Source organism: Xenopus tropicalis, chromosome 2, assembly GCF_000004195.4.
Source record: "Xenopus tropicalis strain Nigerian chromosome 2, UCB_Xtro_10.0, whole genome shotgun sequence".
NCBI classification, from domain to species: domain Eukaryota; kingdom Metazoa; phylum Chordata; class Amphibia; order Anura; family Pipidae; genus Xenopus; species Xenopus tropicalis.
In genome coordinates this window covers 30,601,207-30,623,833 of record NC_030678.2, presented here as the reverse complement: position 1 = coordinate 30,623,833, position 22,627 = coordinate 30,601,207, and the positions used below count along the sequence as shown (strand labels likewise).

General features: G+C 38.7%; 1 protein-coding gene across 4 annotated transcripts in view; it reads left to right on the top strand.

Moving 5' to 3' along the window:
- The first annotated feature begins 4,084 nt into the window (after positions 1-4,084).
- trpv1 (transient receptor potential cation channel, subfamily V, member 1) overlaps positions 4,085-22,627 on the top strand; it is a 30,815-nt gene continuing 12,272 nt past the window's right edge. The window contains exons 1-6 of one of the 4 annotated variants that reach the window (XM_031895781.1): positions 4,085-4,240; positions 14,329-14,652; positions 17,669-17,838; positions 18,902-19,054; positions 20,176-20,316; positions 21,896-22,194. In XM_031895781.1, the coding sequence (XP_031751641.1) occupies positions 14,333-14,652; positions 17,669-17,838; positions 18,902-19,054; positions 20,176-20,316; positions 21,896-22,194 (1,083 nt within the window). In that variant the 5' untranslated portion in view covers positions 4,085-4,240; positions 14,329-14,332. 4 annotated transcript variants of the gene reach the window in all.

The following is a 22,627-nucleotide window of genomic DNA, read 5'->3' as shown; positions in this document are numbered from 1 at the left end:
CTTGCCTGATTTTTGTTTCTCCATTTTAAATATTTTAGGTCCATTCTGGTTTATGTGGAAGTGACCTAGGAAAGAATGTATGTGACTTCTTTAAATACAGTCATAAAGACTTAAGAACTAATTTTGAAAAAATGGGACAAGGTACAAAGCACCACGGTTTTTGCGCCATGAGATGCAGTTCTTCTAGAATGGAGCGCAAAAAGTTGCACCTCTCTATGCGTTGCTGCCTCCATTTAGCAGTGCTGCATACAGGAGGGATAGGTGTCCCCTGACACTAATCACATCATTCATCATGCACAATTGGGGAACACTAGGGTTCCTTATGTCTTGTTCTGAATGCTTAATGGGGGCACAAAGTGCCAGAAGGGCTAGGCACAACCAATTGGTGCATGGAGCTTAAAGGACATTTTACCATTTGATAAATACGCTTATAAAGTTTATTTAAAAGTGAACCCCCCCTTTAAGAATATGGTTTTTTAAATGATCTATTCAGCCGAGTCCAGTCATCCACTGAAAAGTCCCAGACTATATGTTTGCACCAGGATGAATGAAAACCTGTGGGTAAATGCATAATCTTGTAAAGCTGATTTACATTTATACTGGTACAAAGGTATTTTCAGGTATTTTGTCACCTGTGGGACAGACAATTTTTATCGAGTGATAAACTTCCCCATGTGCAATCTCCCCCTCTCTTGGTTAAAATGGTTGGTCAGTTTTAAATAAACTTTTAGTATGATGCAGAGAGTAATATTCTAAGACAATTTGCCACTGGTCTTCATTTTTTATTATTTGTAGAATTATTTCAATTTTTGTTCAGTAGTTTTTAGTTTAGCTTTTTGGTTGCTGAGGTCCAATTTACCCTAGCAACCAGACAATGGTTTAAGTGAGATAGTGGAGTATAAATAGGAGAGGCTTAACAGAACTATAAACTATCAAACCTGTATATTGTAAGAAAACTTTGGAATCCGGCTGATTGCTTTGCTTTGGTAAAGGCACATGTTGCACCTTATGATATAACAAGCAGGAATGTGGTAAATAACAGTGATACACACAATACAGGGTTTGGACAAATACCAAAATGTTTTTGCATGATTTAGATTCAAGCTGTTGCCCATAGCAACCAAACAGATATTTGCTTTTGTTTTCTAACTTGTAGATGACCGTTCAAATCTAATTGCTGAGTGGTTTCTATGGGAAACGTGACCGGTGATGTTGGCTTATACACTACAATAAATATGCCCCTTAGGGTACTGGAACACAGGGCACTTTGATGCAAGTGGAAAATGCCTTTTGTAAGCAATTTCACAGGATTTCATAATTCATATGTTTTACTTTCTGTTTCCCAGTGCCCAGGTATTTTCAGGTGCCTTGTTACCTGAGGAGAGGCAATTTCCCACGAATGACAAAGTACCACGTGTGCAATCACCCTTAACACCAAGGGGGAGATTTATTAAGACATGAACGCTCCGAGCGTTTGTGTTTTCTGCAACTTTTTTGTACCTTGCGTATTTTCACTGATTTTCGTTATTTTTCTTTTTCGTACTGTGCGTTAAAAAAACCGCGACAAAATAATATTGTCGCAACGAGTACTAAAGTTTCAGATTCATTCAAGCTTCGGTATCGTGACTTTCCTTGGGCCAGGTTGGGGCTGCAGAGTGCCATTGAGCCTATGGGAGACTTTCCTTGGGCCAGGTTGGAGCTGCAGAGTGCCATTGAGCCCTGTGGGAGACTTTCCTTGGGCCGGGTTGGAGTTGCAGAGTGCCATTGAGCCCTGTGGGAGACTTTCCTTGGGCCAGGTTGGAGCTGCAGAGTGCCATTGAGCCCTGTGGGAGACTTTCCTTGGGCCAGGTTGGAGCTGCAGAGTGCCATTGAGCCCTATGGGAGACTTTCCTTGGGCCAGGTTGGAGCTGCAGAGTGCCATTGAGCCCTATGGGAGACTTTCCTTGGGCCGGGTTGGAGCTGCAGAGTGCCATTGAGCCCTATGGGAGACTTTCCTTGGGCCGGGTTGGAGCTGCAGAGTGCCATTGAGCCCTATGGGAGACTTTCCTTGGGCCAGGTTGGAGCTGCAGAGTGCCATTGAGCCCTATGGGAGACTTTCCTTGGGCCGGGTTGGAGCTGCAGAGTGCCATTGAGCCCTATGGGAGACTTTCCTTGGGCCGGGTTGGAGCTGCAGAGTGCCATTGAGCCCTATGGGAGACTTTCCTTGGGCCAGGTTGGAGCTGCAGAGTGCCATTGAGCCCTATGGGAGACTTTCCTTGGGCCGGGTTGGAGCTGCAGAGTGCCATTGAGCCCTATGGGAGACTTTCCTTGGGCCAGGTTGGAGCTGCAGAGTGCCATTGAGCCCTATGGGAGACTTTCCTTGGGCCAGGTTGGAGCTGCAGAGTGCCATTGAGCCCTATGGGAGACTTTCCTTGGGCGGGTTGGAGCTGCAGAGTGCCATTGAGCCCATGGGAGACTTTCCTTGGGCCAGGTTGGAGCTGCAGAGTGCCATTGAGCCCAATGGGAGACTTTCCTTGGGCCAGGTTGGAGCTGCAGAGTGCCATTGAGCCCAATGGGAGACTTTCCTTGGGCCAGGTTGGAGCTGCAGAGTGCCATTGAGCCCAATGGGAGACTTTCCTTGGGCCAGGTTGGAGCTGCAGAGTGCCATTGAGTCCTATGGGAGACTTTCCTTGGGCCAGGTTGGAGCTGCAGAGTGCCATTGAGCCCTATGGGAGACTTTCCTTGGGCCGGGTTGGAGCTGCAGAGTGCCATTGAGCCCTATGGGAGACTTTCCTTGGGCCGGGTTGGAGCTGCAGAGTGCCATTGAGCCCTATGGGAGACTTTCCTTGGGCCTGCATTTTACGATCGTTCGGATATGAAAATTTTGTGACTTTCGGATCGCCAATACGATATTATTATCGTGAGTAATATGATTTTTTCGTAAGCATATTCGTGATATTTGTGATCCGAAATTATCGTATCCAATCTGAATTTTTACCATTCTGGATTCGAACTTGTGTTTTAATGAATCGGCCCCCAAGTGTGTCTTGACAAATGAAGCATCAATCTTTTTTGCATCTATTTCAAATTTACTTATGCAAATGAAGGTTCGGATTCTGTATTTGATCAAATCATTGGTAGAGGACTGGGTGTTCGTCTGGATCCAAAAATAATGAATCTGGTGCATCTCTAGTAAATACTGTACTGTATTTCAGATAAATCACTTCTTTAAACTGATTACATCTCTAATGTTACATTTCCTGACCCGCACAGATTTCAGATTCGAGGACGGCCAATTTGCTTCAAATACACTTGTTTTTTGCCTCTAATTTTATTGTGATTTGCAGGGAGGAAAAACATTTCCACTCAATTGTCTTCATTACTGAACCTTAAAAGGCACTTAGCAACCACAGTTATTATTGGTGGTAACGTGATTCAACGCTCAGCGTTTAGTGTGTTTTTCTGTGACCCACAATGTGGTCACTTAGAAATTTATTGTGTTTATCATTTTTCAGGGAAAGATACAGTCTTTATTATGCGTATTTCTAGAAAATAGGTGGCAACTACAGCCTGCGATCTTCCATGTCCTACAGAGTTTGGCTGTGTTTCACCTAAAGCAATGATTCCCAAACGATGGCAAAACAGCGATGAAGGGTACAGAGGCATTATACCTCTATTTCTGCCTTTTTTCAGTCTTGCAGGGTTTATTTACACCTGTGTTCAACCTGCATCCAATTTGCTGATCATGTGATCTGCTCATTATTAATTTTATTGGCAAATTTACTTTTTTTGTTATTTGTACTTAAAGAGACCCTCTCGGCAACCTGGTCAGGCCCGGACTGGGATTCCAAATAGGCTCTGGTATTTTAAGTACACAGAGGCCCAAACAGCCCCCACCAGCCCCCTAAATATTAACTGTCTATGGCATCTTACAGCAGCCCCTCTGGCATTTGCCTGAATCCACAGATTTCCAGTCCAGACCTGGACCAGATTAATGCAAGCATAGGATGACAAATTAAATAATATAAGGTTACTTTACATTGTCAAAATGATCAGTAGATCCAGAGGTACAGGTTTTTGAGATAGCGGAATTTGTCCTTACTTGGCCTGCCCCTTTGCCTTCTGAGCCTTTCTATTGGTCAGTGAAATTTTCAATCTAATAATGGGCCTAGCCAACTGTCGAAACATCAGGATTTTCCTGGAGTGAGCAGCCTTTATCTCTGGATCTACTGATCATTGGGATATGGAGTTTTCAGTTAAGGTAAACTCTTATTATGTATTTTTTAATCCCATGCTCAGTTTGCAGTGACCGGGTTGGTGACAGTGTCTCTTTACTAATAAAAGAGAGGAAAAGGAGAGTATGGTTTTATTATACTGTATACCTAAACCAGGCCCAGACTGGCAATCTGGATTCTGGCAAATGCCAGAGGGGTTGCTGTAAGATGCTACAGACAGTGATTATTTATGGCACTGATGTGGTGCTGTTTGTGCCTCAGTGTATGGGACATGCCAGGGCCTGTTATGAATCCCAGTCCAGACCTAATTAAACTCCGCCTCCTCAGTTCTACCTTTAGGAGCAAGATTAAAGCAAAAACAAAATCCACTTGCTCTGATGCTGAAATGCAAACTAAAGAATAAACATTTTGGGTATCATATAGAAAAGCAGCTCTAACAGTAAAGAATGGAAAGCAGATCAATGCTACGTTTTACACAAGTTATTAGACACTGTCATATGATGTGATATGACATCGATTATTTACAAATTTCAATAAAACATAAGTTGCTGTAACGTGCAGCTTTATGCCATTTACCATGTTTTTTACCCATAATGCAGCATTTTCCTCACAATTCCAGTGTAATTGTCATATTGGGGATTGTGTCATCTCTGGTACTCAGACTTAAAGGGGTAGTTCACCTATTAATTATCTTTTAGTATGTTATAGAATGTTCTATTCCTAGCAACTTTATGCAATTGGTTTTTGTTGATTTTTTTAAAAATGATTTGCCTTCCTCTTCTACATATTTCCAGATTTGACATGAGGGTCACTGAGCCCTGCAGCCAAAACACCATCACGCTGTGAACTTACTATTTTATTATTATTATTAATTTTTATTATTTATCTCTATTTAGAGCCTGTCCTATTCATATTCCAGTCTCTCATTAAACCCACTGCCTGGTTGCTTAGGTAAACAAGACCTTAGCAACCAGATATTCCAAATTGGAGAGCTGGTGAACAAAAAGCTAAACAATTGTAAAAAAAAACACAAAAAATAAAAAATGAAAACCAATTTTAAACTTTCTTAGAAAATCGGTGCCTATGTCATGCTAAAAAGTTCATTTAAAGGTGAACAATCCCTTCAAAATTGCATTTGTTGGTGATTCTTTGGACAGAAGTTTGTTGTGCCTATTCCAGGAGCCCCCAGAAATAACACCCTATGCATTATTCGCTCATATCAGTGGGTGCAGCTGCTCACAACTCCTTAGGATAGACTGGGTGGGGCAGTGGTGTGTGACACAGATACACAGGAGCTTGTAACAAATAGGGGCTGATTTACTTACCCACGAACGGGTCGAAATGAGTCCGATTGCGTTTTTTTCGTAATGATCGGTATTTTGCGATTTTTTCGTATGTTTTGCGATTTTTTCGGATTCTTTACGAATTTTTCGTTACCAATACGATTTTTGCGTAAAAACGCGAGTTTTTCGTAGCCATTACGAAAGTTGCGTAAAATCTGGCGATTTTTGTAGCGTTAAAACTTGCGCAAAAAGTTGCGCTTTTTTCGTAGCGTTAAAACTTACGCGAAACTTTGCACCTTTTAAGTTTTAACGCTACGAAAAATGCGCAACTTTTCGCGTAAGTTTTAACGCTACGAAAAATGCGCAACTTTTTACGCAACTTTCGTAATGGATACGAAAAACTCGCGTTTTTAAGCAAAAATCGTATTGGTAACGAAAAATTCGTAAAGAATCCGAAAAACATACGAAAAAGTCGCAAAATGTTCGTTTTCAAGTCGGAACTTTTCCAATTCGGGTCGGATTCGTGGGTTAGTAAATCAGCCCCATAGTGTCAATACGCACAATAACAACTGTGTCCATTTTTATGTGCACTTCTAGCTGTGATCATAAATGAACCCCTTCTATTACCAAAAAAATATATACAGGTATATTATCCAGAATGCTGAGGGGTTTGGGGTCTTTTTGTCATTTGGATCGCTAAAAATCACTTGAACGTTAAATAAACCCAATAGGATTATTTTCCACAAATATGGATTCCTGCAGCTCAGTTACCATCAAGTACAAGGTACGGTTTTATTGTTATATTTTAAAAATTAGAATTATTTGCTTATAATGGAATCTTTGGCAGATGGCCGTCCTAGCTTTCTGGATACCGGGTTTCCGGCTAATGGATCCCATACCTGTACTATTTATTTTTTTTGACAGAGAAAAAGGAAATCATTTTAGGGAGGAGATGGCCTTCCTGTTATTCATAACTTTCTAAATAACGGATCCTTTACCTGTTCAGTGGCATTTATAAAGATCAAATAAATGACACACAAAACACACATATATAAATATATATATACAGGTATATACTTGAAAACTTGTTGAGGGATGTGACGGCGTCCTGGGGCTGCTGAGCACCGGAATATACACTATGGAGGAGTGCGGTGACTTTGCTTTTTAAGGTATATATATATATACAAGTATGGCATCCCTTATCCAGAAACCCGTTATCCAGAAAGTTTTGAATTACGGAAAGGTCATCTCCCAAAGACTCCATTATAAGCAAATAATTCTATTGTTTAAAAATGATTTTCTTTTTCTCTGTAATAATACAGTACCTTGTACTTGATCCCAACTAAGATATAATTACCCCTTATTGGGGGCAGAACAGCCCTATTGGGTTTATTTAATGGTTAAATGATTCCCTTTTCTCTGTAATAATAAAACAGTACCTGTACTTGATCCCAACTAAGATATAATTAATCCTTATTGGAGGCAAAACAAGCCTATTGGGTTTATTCAATATTTAAATGATTTTTAGCAGACAAGTTACAGAGATCCAAATTACAGAAAGATCCCTTATCCAGAAAACCCCAGATCCCGAGCATTCTGGATAACAGGTCCCATACCTGTATATACTGAACTCTGGTTACCATCAAAATTATACAACATTTTTATACATGAATATATACAGTAATAGGTATGGATTTGGACTAGAGGCTTCCTTACCAGTGTGCTTTAACTTTAATTTGCTAACTCGGTTGTAGAAGCCGCTGGGGATGAAATTTCTCTAATTTGCGTGAAATCAGTATCCCTTTCCCATGCTTTTAATAGTATTTTTCTTTGTTACCATCAAAAGACGCTGTCATAAAGCTCAGTTCATGGCAGAGGCAAATGTTACAAAATGCAGGCTTGACATGTGCATGGCTTCTGGTAAAAGCTTTGATGGCTCCTGGGAATAGCCGCCTCTACTTCACCGGATCATCTTTACTCATTATTAGTTTGAGGAGTGTATCTGCTCTTTGCAGAGCATCGAAATGCTAACGAGTCCTATAGAGAAGGCTTTGCCCTGCCTATTCTCTGTGTCTGTGTAACACAAGCCATATTGCCAGAGAGGCACATTCTCTCTCTCTTGTAAAAGCCTTAAATGGTTTAATGCCCATTTTACGGAATAATTACATGAAACGACCAGACCCAGAGATTTCCTTGGATTCTAAAGTGGTACCCTCAACATCACAGAATATTTTCCATGTAGAACAGAAGCAAAAATACTGAAATACTCAGAAATTTATAGAAAACTATAAAAGGTAAGAGTATTCTCTTGTAATGTATGTATACTTTATGTTGAGCTGTTAATGTATTATTAGTTATTGCATTATTACCTATACAGTTAGCATTATACAGTATATGATTATTATAAATAACATGCCCTGTGTGTTTCAGGTTTTTATTGCAATACCTTTATTATCTCATGTGTTTTTATCATACAAAGTTCCTTTTTAGATACTGACATCCAATTACATTTCTAATGAGGTTGCAAAATGAAAAGCCAACCCTAGAATTGTCTATTTATCTGTTGAGGGTTTTTTTATTGGGAATATAAGTAATGACTAAACTCAAATGTTGATTTGATATTCAGATAAAATATTCCATTCTGTTAAGTGGATATTATATCAAACATATCTTAAAGAAATGTCATTATCATTGACTGGAAGGGGAGTTCAGCCCATGCTTGTTCTTAATGGAATCGATTAGAAATGTAAAATGTAATACAGATATGGGATCCCTTATTGGGAAACCCACTATCAGGAAAGCTCCAAGTTACCGGAAGGCTCCCAGAGAGTACATTTTAAAGAGATGGCTCATCTTTAAGTTAACTTTTAGGGGTATATTTATTATAGTGTATAAGCCAACATCACTGCTGATGTTGTCCATAGCAACCAATCAGATCTTTGCTTTGTTTTATAACTTGTAGGTGACCATTACACTCTAATTGCTAAGTTGGGGCAAAATCACCGGTAATGTTTGCTTACACACTATAATAAAAATGCCCTTTTATATTATAGAATGGTCAGTTGGTCTTCATTTTTTATTTGTTATAGTTTTTGAATTATTTCCTTTCTATTCTGACTCTTTCCAGCTTTCAGATGGGGGTCACTGACCCCAGCGGCCAAAATAAACTATTGCTCTGTGAGGCTTACATTTTATTGTTATTGTTACTTTTTATTACTTATCTTTTTATTCAGGCCCTCTGCTAATTAAATTCTAGTTTCTCTTTCAAACCACTACCTGATTGCTAGGGTAAATTGAACCCTAGCAACCAGATAGCTGCTAAAATTCCAAATAGGAGAGCTGCTAAACAAAAAGCTAAATAATTGAAAAAAACCCCACAAAAATGAAGATGAATTGCAAATTGCCTCAGAAAAGCACTTTATACTTTATATAAGTGGCCCATTTGCTAAACATCATATTTTTTTTTCTCTCGATTCGGATTTTTGGCGCTAAAAGTCGCCAAAAAAAATCTTGCTAAGTGGCTAAAAATCCAAATCTGACAATCCACCAACTAAAACTTGCTGCGTTCATGTAGAAGTCAATGGCAGATGTCACTTTCCTGGAAGAACCTTCATTTGTCTCGAGACTTTCGAGTTTCAGATTTTTGATGCTGGTTTTTGTGCAACAATTCAAAAAAACTCAAGGTTTCAGTGCGACAATTCGAGTTTTTTGCATCTTTTTTTGCATGGACTTTTCCTATTGGATTTTTTTAGTTAATGTTAGACATTCGAGGAAATTTAGTCGAGTTTGAAAAATTAAAAAAAAATGAAAAATTATAGTTTTAGTAAATGCGCCGTAAATGTCAATTTAGATGTGAACAACCCCATTAACCATTTTTAAAAAAAATGATTTCCTTTTTCTCTGTAATAATAAAACAGAACCTGTACTTGATCCCAACTAAGATATAATTACCCCTTATTGGGGGCAGAACAGCCCTATTGGGTTTATTTAATGGTTAAATGATTCCCTTTTCTCTGTAATAATAAAACAGTACCTGTACTTGATCCCAACTAAGATATAATTACCCCTTATTGGGGGCAGAACAGCCCTATTGGGTTTATTTAATGGTTAAATGATTCCCTTTTCTCTGTAATAATAAAACAGTACCTGTACTTGATCCCAACTAAGATATAATTACCCCTTATTGGGGGCAGAACAGCCCTATTGGGATTATTTAATGGTTAAATGATTCCCTTTTCTCTGTAATAATAAAACAGTACCTGTACTTGATCCCAACTAAGATATAATTACCCCTTATTGGGGCAGAACAGCCCTATTGGGTTTATTTAATGGTTAAATGATTCCCTTTTCTCTGTAATAATAAAACAGTACCTGTACTTGATCCCAATTCTAATTAATCCTTATTGGGGGCAAAACATTCCCATTGGGTTTTTTTAATGTATAAATGATTTTTTTTTTTTAGCAAACTTAAGGAACAGAGATCCAAATTACAGAAAGACCCCTTATCCGGAAAACCCAGGTTCAAAGCATTCTGGATAACAGATCCTATACCTGTATTGTCGAATCCAGAAATACTGGATGCTGTAGAAGAGAAAAGTTTTCTCATTGAATTGAATCTGGCTCTCTGCTCTCTGACTCTACAATCTGGGAAAATCTAGAATTGACTTATGAGATAAACTTTTTTCATCAAATTGAACCTAGCCCCATGTTTGAACTTTTTGATTAGCAAGTTCCGCTAAATGTTTCCTTGAACTATTAGATTTTTCTGTCTGCTCTCATCTTCATACAGAATATTTTTATCCGTAAACATTTCTTTACACAAACAGCTCTACTTCAGACTTCACAATGCTAGACTGATACTGAGATGGGAATCATCATTTTTCTCCAACTGTTATGTGCTTGAGTGTCTATTGCAGTTGTCTTGCTGCAAATATCATTGCAAAAGTTCATTGTTCCATTGGAAACTTGACATGATCAGAACCTAAATAGGTTCTTTCAATGCAGTTTTTTATATAAGGAAAACTAATACCTGGAATTAACTTGGTTTCTAAATGTTAATTTTATGGCAAAGTGGTGCCGTGTTTTACTATAGTGAGCATCCCTATCAAGCCCAGACTGGCAATCTGTGGATTCAGGCAAATGCCAGAGGGGCTGCTGTAAGATGCCATAGACACTCACTAGTTATTGGGCTGGTGGGGGCTGTTTGGGCCTCTGTGTACTTGAAATGCTAGGGCATATTTTGAATCCCAGTCCAGAGCTCCACTCCAAATGACAGAATTCCATGTGACACCATAACAACCAATGTGTCTCCAAAGTGCCTACAGCAGGGCAGTGCTCCTGTAGCATCCATGATGTATTAGAGCTAACTGTCAATCATAATACAAATAAAATAGATAAATGCAGGTAGAAATACCGATAGCTGAGAGACAGATAGTACAGGCTTCAGTATACATATATTTTAGGGCCCACAACAAATCTCCCTGTTCGCAGGCGACTAATCTCCCCGTGTGCCAGAGCCCTAAAAAGTTTCTGCAAAATAAAGCTTCCTTTTTTATAAAAAGCCACTTTTATTTGAGGCTTTAAGTTTCTCTTTAACTAGCATTTTGATTATTTCAGGTATGTTGCCAAGCGTTGCTTTCAGCAATCATACACATAATACATACATCCAGCAGCGTAACGCCATAGCATATAGATTGTAAGCTCTACGGGGCAGGGACCTCCATCCTCTTGTGTCTTTGACTCTTAACTTATTGCAACTGTATCTTGTATTTATTGTTATACTTTGTATTTATCTATTATTATCTTTAATCCCCTGTTTGTATTAATGTATTCTACTGTACAGCAATGTGTACATAAGTAGCGTTTTATAAAGATATACATACATACATACATAGCACCAACCACCCCTGGAAAAATACATTATTCCAGAAGTCTTGTGAGTCATGGTGAACTGGGAGAACTGGAGGAGTTATGCAGACTGCCTATTACAGAACGACGGTTCTTAGCAATTGTCCAGTGAGGATTTTTCCTATTTATTGGTTCCCCAATAGTTACTTGCATAAGACTCCATTATTTACTTCTCTATAGCTATTACCTTCCTTATCTTTCTCTTTCTGCTGTGTTACAGTATGCAGCTGTTAACCTGTATGTTCAAAATTTACAGACAGACCATGGTTTTATTTCAATGTCTGGCATTTCACAGCACACCCATAGCACATCATGGGCAACAAGTGCCATTTCAACATGTGCGACTGTGCAAAACACCTTGGAATTACCAGTGCTCAATTTAAATTTGCTGTACACAAAAAAATGTGGATCATGTTCAAATGCAAATGCAAAAAATGTTACCAAAACCACTACAGACGCATCACATTGTAAGCTGTTCAAGGGCAGCAGTTTCCCAGGAGAATCCCACTTGCTTTGCTGTGTGATGTATTCTTCTTTGATGTCTATGGACATGTGACTAAAAGCCATGTGAGAGCAAAAATGAGGGCTAATAAATGATGTAACTACTGTACCTCTAACGGGAAACTTTGATGGCAGCATAATGCAGCCCCATGTAATATGTCCACTATAACCTAACATTGTCCTGCAGAATGTTGCTTAGTACCCAGCCATACCTATGAGACTTGTGTTATCTCTTAGTTAATGCTATAAGTAAAAACTGTATGGTCCATGGCTGGTCATGCCTCCAGCAATGTCATACAACTTCCAGCAAGCCACACCCCCTTATGGGGCTTGTAGGGGATCATAAACACAATAGTGGGAGGGGATAAGCAGCTTGCGAGTCAATGGCAATGTAGGAAAGGATAAAACTGTAGCCACTAACAGATTTACAGAAAGAAACAGAACAAATTGGATATTCAGCTTTTAATATTTCTATTAGGCAGATCCATAGTAAAAACACAACATTTAGATTGTAAGCTCTACGGGGCAGGGACCTCCATCCTTTTGTCTCTTTGATTTTTAACTTATTGCAACTGTACCTTGTATTTATTATTATTTGTACTTATTATCATACTTTGTATTTATCTATTATTTTAACAACCCCTTGTTGTATTAATCTACTGTAGTGCTTCATAAATAAAGATATACATACATTCATACATACAAAAAAAAAATTATGTTGGCCCTGTAACTGCTTGGAAAATGTAAAATAGATGTGATATTCTGATTCTGATCAGTATTTCAGTACAGGAATGCTCTCAAATTAAAAAAATATTTAGAATTTTTCCACAATAGGATTTTCTAACACTTAGGGGCTGATTTACTAACCCACGAACGGGTCGAAATGAGTCCGATTGCGTTTTTTTTCGTAAAGATCGGTATTTTGCGATTTTTTCGTATTTTTTTTGCGATTTTTTCGGTGTCTTTACGAATTTTTCGTTACCAATACGATTTTTGCGTAAAAACGTGAGTTTTTCGTAGCCATTACGAAAGTTGCGTAAAATCTTGCAATTTTTCGTAGCGTTAAAACTTGCGCAAAAAGTTGCGCTTTTTTCGTAGCGTTAAAACTTACGTGAAACTTCGCACCTTTTAAGTTTTAACGCTACGAAAAAGGCGCAACTTTTCGCGTAAGTTTTAACGCTACGGAAAAATCGCAAGATTTTACGCAACTTTCGTAAAGGCTACGAAAAACTCGCGTTTTTACGCAAAAATCGTATTGGTAACGAAAAATTCGTAAAGACGCCGAAAAAATCGCAAAACATACGAAAAAGTCGCAAAATGTTCGTTTTCAAGTCGGAACTTTTCCAATTCGGGTCGGATTCGTGGGTTAGTAAATCAGCTCCTTAGGGGCACATTTATTAACATTCAGATTTTTGTGATTCTAGAGGTTTTTAAAACCAGCACTAAACTCATTCCCACTAAAACCACGAATGTCTAGTTATCTATTTAAAGATCTGAAATGAAAAAGCACAAACTAAAAAAACGCGGAACGAGAACGAAAAGAAAACGAAAAGAACAAGAAAACACTTTTTACTTTTTATTTCCACCAACCTTTGTGGACTTTCAAATGGAAAAAAAGTACTGCTTTTTACCTTATGCAGTACTATTTGTGTGAATTTATTTATAACAAAGCACAGAAAACAACAAAGGCTGACAATTCTGTTGGGTAAAACATAGAAATGGAAAACATGTCATCAAGTATAGAACATATCCTTTAGAGAAACAATGATAACTGGTGAAGCAGACAGAATTGCTCACTAATCAAAATATCTGTCAAATACTGTACAACTAGCCATACATATGGTTGGCCATAGGTCCGGACTGAGATTCAAAATAGGCCCTGGCATTTCAAGTACACAGAGGCCAAACAGCCCCCCACCAGCCCAATAAATAGTCACTCTCTATGGCATCTTACAGCAGCCCCTCTGGCATTTGCCAGAACCCACAGATTGTCAGTCTGGGCCAGGTTGGCCAAAATTCATTGATCAGATTGCTTTACGGAACCATGGGCTCATACAGGGCCTGTTTGTTTAATCTCCCCAAACATACACAAAATTGGGTAGTTGGCTTTTTTGTTTGTTCAGGCCTTCGGCAATTAACCCAAAGTCTCATTAGGCATTTTTTTGTTAGAAAAAATATTCAGTTGGGTGGGAGAAATGTCTGTATAATAATTTCTTCAACAATAGCTTATCTTTGATGATATTTAAGTCTAGATACTAGATATATGTAAATCACAACAGGGTATTCACTCTTATATATCACCCTATTCATTTTTAGTGCCCCATTTACAGAGCAGCGCACATATGTCTGTAATTTTTGCCTGCCTCCTGGTACTGAAAAAGATAATATTTATGATTTGAATTCATTTTATGTGTTAATTTTAGTTCCATGAAAATGAAGAAAATGGGAAGTTCCACGGATATTGATGAAACTGAAGAGACTTGTGCATCTGTTGAAACTGACGAATCCCACAGTGATGACACCAATCGCAGCACGCAGGAGAACAGAAAGAAGCTAAAGTTTTGCCAGGCAAAGTATTCAATCTTTAGCTCACCCAAACCAAAGGGCCGTCGCTTTGGGAAGGCAGAGACAGATCGTAATATCGCTCCTATGGACTCTGTGTACCAGATAGAAAGTAAAGTGATGTCTCCAACAATTAAGTTTCAACGCAATCTGGAAAAGGGAAAATTATGTAATCAGCTGGTCAGGTATGAATACAGTCACTTTCACTCCATTATGTCCTGCCTTCAGCTAAATGTAAAAATACAGTTAACTCCAAAATCTTACATTGGATATTATTTGTTAGACCCTTAGGATGAAGACACACAGAGCTACTACTAGCAGCTACTTGTCACAGCTACAAAAATAGACAATGCTGATCATTTACTGATTATTGTCTCTACGTGTGTTTTAGAAGAGGCAATTCTCAGTATTGTCTATGGCAGGGTATTTTCTGGTGCTTAGTAGCCATGACAAGTAGCTGCTACTAAGTAGCTCCGTGTTTTCACCCTTACTCTCAGAAATGCTTATCCAAGTGCTGGTCCAAGTTAAAAAGTGAAGGAGACAATGTTATCACCAAACTGATTTTGTCTGTGTGATTTACCATAGCTGCATATATTGGATACTGTATGCTGGGATTATTTCTAATTAAGGTGACTAATACTATTGGTTACCTACTGACTATTAAAGGGATTCTGTCATGGTTTTTATGAAATAGTTTTTATTACTATATTAGACTGTTCACATTGTCATATATTCAATATTTAAAATTTTATTCTGGAACCAACAAATGTATTTTTTTCAATTGTAATATTGATGTGTAGGCATCTCAGTGCATTGAGTCTGAGCTTTCAGAAAGAGCCAGCGCTACACATTAGAACTGCTTTCAGATAACCTATTGTTTTTCTTACTCTATGTAAGTGTAGTCATAACTTTGCTGAGATGGACGTTTTACTATTAAGTGCTGTACTCATATCTACCACTAGAAGGGGCATGGGAGCATTTTTAGCAATACAAATGTCAGTGAGTTATACTTCTACCTTCCTATTGTTCTGCTGATCTACTGCTGGGGGGAAGGGGGGATGGTGATATCACTCCAACTTGCAGCACAGAAGTACAGTGTGAAGTCAATACCAGTCAGTGTGAAGCCAATACCATTAGTTACTTACTGACTACTAAGCCCTTAAGATACAATTTCCATGGGTAAGTGACTTTACAATTTGGCACTGCCAACAGAAGTAAGCACTTTATTTTAAAATGAAAGCACAGGGCTGTGTATACAATTAGCACTTTACAAATATATACATACATGCATACAAGAATAAACCAATACAGGCTTCAGTTAGTTCTATAGTTAGGGATTTATGTGCCTTATGTGCCTTATGTACCTATGCAATGCCTGCCCTCTCAGAAAGCAAAAGCCTCATTTACAACGTTCAGGACAGGGTGCAAAGTGCCCATAATAGGTGTTTTGCATTTTTGTACCCTGCCCTTCACTTTGATGCAAGTCCTTTTGTTTCAGCATTAATATCTGAATCCAGTTCATTAAGGCAGTGATGTCTGCATTGGCAGTGCAATATTCATGACAGCAGGTGAATAGGTGCCCATACCCCCTAACTTGTGCCTTGCCCAGGGTCTTGATTATTGCAAACTGGTCTAAGCTGGACCATAGTGTCTATCCTGGGAGACATGTTGTTGCTCCACACTATTTATATCTTTTTTTAATATTTAGAATTTTTTGTTCAAGGGTAGCCAATTTGATGATGTTGGATTTAATGGTTTCTTATATTCTGCCCACCAGGTGCCCAAAGTACCTTTAAAATGTTATGTTTGCTTTAGCAGCTCTATTATCTTGTCCATAGACAATCAGATCCTAATAGAGGCAGCCTAAAGGTGGCCATGTATGGGCTAATTTCAGCTGCCGATTCAAGTCCTTCTGGCCAATTCGGCATCTTATCTGCCCATGTATGGGCACCCCCACCAAGCCTACCCGACCAACATCTGGCCTAAAATTGGGCAGATTTGATTTTGCCTTCGGATTGGGGACTGCATTGGCTTGTTAATGGGGCCCTTGTTCCGATGGCGCCTATACCCGCTGTTTTAATTTTATTGTTTGGCCCTAGAGTCAAACGATCCAATTAGCCTGATATCGCTCACCTTAGGTGGAAGTAAAGTTTCCTCCAGGCATTTCGGGGAGATTATTTTTCATGTTTGTGTTGCCCCCCAACTCTTTTAATATTTGAATGCAGCTAACAGGTAAAAAAGGTTGGAGACCCCCGTGCTAGTCAGACATATATAATCCATCAATGAATACAAAGTATTTCCACTTTTAATAAGAATCAAATTCATTGTAACCAGTAGATGGAGCCCAAGGTAACACAGCTAGAAAAAAAATTATAGCTAGAAGACCTTTAGAAAGCAAATTTAATTGTACACTGTTGTTCACATGCTGAAAAAAACCTAATAATATTTATATATAATCTATCCAACATAGTTGGGAGAGCTGTTTATTGCAGTTGGAACCTCTAAATAAGCAGTTAGCCAAGTTCCCCTGGCAGACACATGCCCTGAATACTAAATCAAGTTCATAAGTAATAAGAGATGGAGCTGCAGTAAATGCAGTAAAATGCACTTCCCACATAAACTAAATGTAGTTGTGTGTGCTGTGCCATATGTACCAATTAAGGTGGCACAATCTGTAAGTGCGCAGTGGGCAAGAGTCTTAAAAATGGTTTTATGATTTCTAAGAAATTCTGTTAGTTTAGGCTAGAGTCAAATGGGAGACATTGAAAGTTTGGCCAGCCAATGAATCACTTCCATAGCAAATTCTGGCCAAGATTCTCAGAATAGTTATAAAATATCTAGGAATGAAATTGCTAGGATCCAAATTACCTTAGCAACTAGGGTGTGGTATGAATGAAAGACTGTACTATGATATATGAATAAACAATTAGTACTAAAAAGTAACAATAACTATTAAACTGTAGTTTTACAAAGAAATAGTTTTTTGGCTGCATTTGAAAGCTGCAAAGAGTTAGAAGAAGGCAAATAATTAAAAAACTATAAAAAAAAATAAGTAATGAAGACCAATTGAAAAGTTGCTTAGAATTGGCTATTTTATAACATACCGTAGTTTTTTGTTGTATGTATGCATGTATTTGGACACCATATTTGCAATCTGTAGACCAGTTAATAAAGGAATATCTATATATACAAATCTGTCAGGCAAAGTTCATCTTTGGAATCCACAACGAGCTGCAAGGACAGAACGTTTAAACTGTACGACCAGAGAAGGATTTTTGATGCAGCTGCCTATGGTGACTGTGATGAACTGGATGATCTCCTGGTTTATCTGCTTAGGACGCATAAAAAGCTCACCAATGAAGAGTTTAAAGGTACAAATCCATCCATGTCTTATATGTTCTATATGTCTTTAGTTTTTAAGGAAAAATGTTCAATAGAATATACATAACTATTGCACCAGAAAATAATGCCACATGGTACCTGGCATGGCGGCACTTTCACTCCAGACTTTGGATCACCATACCTTAATTCTGCTGAAAATCATGTAAACATTAATAAACCCATTAGGATTGTTTTGCCCCCAATATGGATTCACATAGCTTAGTTACCATCAAGCACAAGCCACTGTTTTATTAACATAGAAAAAAATATATATAATATATATATATATATATATATATATATATATATAAACAGGAGACTCCCTGACGAAAGTCCTAGTAAAAGGACTGAAACGTTGGACACAATAAATCCCACCACTTGCATTTAAGAAATCTTTATTTTCTTTGCCTTTTTTGCGGAAACCCTATGAGTGCCGACATTCTTGACCTGTTTGAAGATTTTTTGGCTCTGGCACCTAGGTTTTATTCTTATTTTAAGGTGTCCCACTCTGGACTGTATATATATATATATATATATATAAAGCAAGACAGTGAGCCGCACACACAGGGACTTAGTTAGAAAACAAAAAAATTTTTTATTAATGAAAAAAATCCAACGTTTCGAGCACCAACTGTGCTCTTCCTCAGGGACAAACCTGAGTCCCTGAGGAAGAGCACAGTTGGTGCTCGAAACGTTGGATTTTTTTCATTAATAAAAAATTTTTTTGTTTTCTAACTAAGTCCCTATGTGTGCGGCTCACTATCTTGCTTTATACATGTTTTTTGCTAGCACCCGGGGCAGTTGATTACTATTAGGGTGTGCTCTGTTTTTCTCTGTATATATATATATATATTTATTTAGATAATTTTTAATCATTTGAATCGTATGCCTAAAATGCCTAGCAATGCTAGGGTTAACTGAATCCAGAAAGTGCTACAATATGCATGGATAGTTATGGTTGCTGCCACTAGGCCTTTAAAAAGAGCTGTTGAGCCGAGCCTGTTATTAGCAGCCCTAACCCTAATACTAACTCACACTCATTTTATTTCTTAGAGAAAGAGACGGGGAAAACCTGCCTGCTGAAAGCCATGCTCAATTTGGAAAACGGGATGAACAGCACAATCCCATTGTTTCTGGAAATTGCAGAAAAAACAGATAATATAAAAGAATTCATAAATTCAGCTTATAGAGACAACTACTACAGGGGTAAGAAAACACTGATCCCTTTTCAGAATTTTTTTTTTTTTTAAAGAGACTCTTTGTTTTTTACAAAATGTATAAGTTAATAGCGCTTTTCCAGTAGAATTTTGATTTAAAAGTCTGTTTTTAAATCTGACATGGGGCTACACATGTTGCAAGTTTCCCAGGTGCCCCGCCATGTGCCCTGTGCTCTGACAAACATTTCACTCTTTACTGCTTTGCTGCAAGTTGAAGCGATATCACCCCCCTCCCAGCAGCTGATCAGAAGAACAATGGGTAGGTAACAAGATAGCAGCTCTTTACCACCTATATTGCTTAAAAAGGCTCCCTTGTCAAACAATAGGTTACCTGAAAGTAGTTCTAATGTGTAGTGCTGGCTCCTTCTGAAAGCTCAGACTCAGGCACAATGCACTGAGATGGCGCCTACACACCAGTATTACAGCTAAAAAAATAAATTTGTTGGTTCAAGAATAACATTTTTAATGGTAGAGTGCTTTATTTGCTATGTAAACTGTGTCATTTAGAAATAAAAACTACACCATAAATATCATTACAGAATCCTTTAAAATAATACTTTATAGGGCTCATTCCCTAAAGTAGTGCAAAGTGCAAAAATGCAGTGCAATCCTGCAATCCTGCAGTTAAGCAGAAGCATAACTCCAGTGTTATTGAGGATTCCACAAACCAAAAAATTTGCACAGGTTTGTACATTTGGGAGCAAGTGTAAGTGCGGGCGGTGAGACATGGGTATGGGCATTACACACCCGTCACTTGCTTCACTGTTATTGGTGCAAATTTTTATCAAGCAACAAGCATGTGCAATGAGTGCCCAGTTGTAATAAGTACACAATCATAGGGGGTATGCTCAGCTAAACAAGCACCCACTACTCAATGAGCTTTCATTAGCCATTAGTTTGTTAGTATGAGGTTACTTAAAGGCTGTTTATGAATCTTTTCTATGTTACCAAGAACAAATGAAAAACATACAGGAAAATTTTATACGTTCTTGTTGTGTTGTTTGGGCAAAGAGGTCTCCACTTGTTTGAGTTCTTATATTTAGCATGTGGGTTTATGTACGAAAGGTCCTCCTCCCTCTGATGGCATTGTGTCATTTTCTTTTGTTACAGGTCAGACAGCCCTGCATATTGCCATTGAAAGAAGGAATATGGATCTGGTTGAGCTTTTATTGCAGCATGGAGCTGACGTCCATGCCAGGGCGGATGGGGAATTCTTCAGAAAAGCCAAAGGAAAAGCCGGTTTCTATTTCGGTAAGCGTACAAGAAATACTTTAGATGTGGCAACATGGGGATTAATATAGGGAAAGTTCTTTTACATTTACTTTACTTTATTATCACATATATTATTAGAGATATTGACATATAGGACTCATTTACTGTCAGTGGGTGCAGTGCTAGTTGCAGAATCTTGCAGAAGTGTCCTTGTATAAAATCGCCATACATAAAACCCCTGCACTTGTGTTCTGGCCCCTAGTGCAATCCTCCTGTGAAGGACCCAGAATCGCACATTATACGCACATCTGCTGTCTTTCTGTGAAATTGGAATATACAGCTGAGCAGTATCCATGCTCAAATTGTGTGACACCCAAAATACGGATTCTGTGCCATTGCTGCATAGCTTGTGCCTAGCAGCTTACACATTACACATTTTGGATCAGCTTGTGATGGGTAATTTTCCTCTGGAATTCTGGGCAACTGATTTTTTTTGCACTTAAAGCTTTTGCACTTAAGGCTAGTGCCACATATGGCAGGTTCTCAGACTGTGGATAAACTCAGCCCAGAATCTGTCCCTAAACTGGCATCAGCCTTCTTCCTTGTCTGCACCCAGAAGCGATGTGGTGACCAAGTTGCAGGCACATGTGGTGAAAACATGAGTATGCATTTTGGCACCAAAATCTTCCATGTGTGCCCAGAACCATTGCCCAAGTGCAGGCAAGGAAGAAGGCTGATGTCAGTGTAGGGGCGGATTCTCACCACGTGTGCCACTAGCCTAACACTATTCTCCAGGCAGCATATGAGTCCCATGGTATTCTACCCTGTTGTACTACACATGCTAGTCTTACAGAAACACAATAATCTAGGGAAATCATATCACATGCGTATTTGGAACAATTCTACGAGCATGAAATTATAATCAGAAGGAATACAGATGCAACTATTCTTATACAATAAAGGTTAGCAAACTGGGAAATGCACCTGATGTGTTGCAACTGATGCAACTGCACTTGCAATTCAATGCAAACTAGATTTTCTCTGGATGGTGTACTTTGTGCTGTTAGAGTAACGTGCACCCTAACAGGGTGCAGAATGGGGCTTTTTCATGAAATTGACTGGGGGAAAATTTGCTGGCTTGCAACTGCTGTGCTTTTATTTATTGTCTTAAATGTGTCTCAGCAGAGCAATTTGTTTCATAGGATTTTACTTTTTATATATGATACAGAAAAAACACAGGTCTAGATTGATTAGATTCTGTAGTTTCACTAACAACCACTGGGGGGAGAGGCACCCTGAAGGGGCATTAAAGGGGAACCCAAGCTCATTTCCTTCACTGCTGACTTCCATTGGATTTTAGGTTGTCCATCTAAGTATGTATTGCTTACAGCAGAAGGAAAGGTAAAATCACTGGGAGGTGCCAAAATGTTAGGAACCTCCCCCCCAGGCTAACATGTTAGCACCCCCCAGTGATTGTATCTTTCCTTCTGCTTTAAATACAGCTGGAAGTTACACTATTTAGAATTTGATGTGACAGGTAAATTATTGTCAATTGATTTCTATGTTTGTTTTTTTTTACATAATGTTTAATTTCTTTTAATTTGATATTTCCTAATAGGGGAGCTGCCTCTGTCCCTGGCAGCATGCACCAATCAGACAGCTATGGTCCAGTACCTCTTACAGAACCAGTACTCTCCAGCCAATATGGCAGCCAAAGACACATTTGGAAACACAGTACTGCACGCCCTGGTAGACATTGCCGACAACACTCAGGAGAACACGACTTTTGTGACCAAAATGTACAATGAGATACTGGTGTTGGGGGCTCAGATAAGGCCTTCATTGAAGCTGGAGGAAATTATGAATAAAAAGGGCCTCACCCCTTTGTCCTTGGCAGCAAAAACAGGCAAGATTGGGGTAAGTGTACTGTGTCTTAAGGAGAACATTTTTCTACGGAGGGGAGGTGGGGTGTCTGGGAGTTTGTGCATGCGTGTTTGGGGGGGGGGGCGGCCTAGGGGCGCTGGTCAGTGAGCCGCATTTAAAAGTTGGAATGATTCAAAAGAGGAAGGCAAATAATTTTTGCTAAGAATTTACCATTCTATAACAAACTAAAAGTTAACCTAAAAGGTGAACCGCCCCTTTAAGTTTCTGCCATCATCATTATGTACAGTATCTTCTGCTTTCCAATAGGTTGTTTTATCCATAAACCTGATTGCCCATCTTGCCCTCCAATGGCAAGGGTTCTATATAGCCTGTGAGTCCATTGCACAGAGTACCAGCTGGGCAGATTTGTTGGATAATATGTAGTTCTATATTGTTCACTTTAAAAACATCAGAAACGATTAAGCAT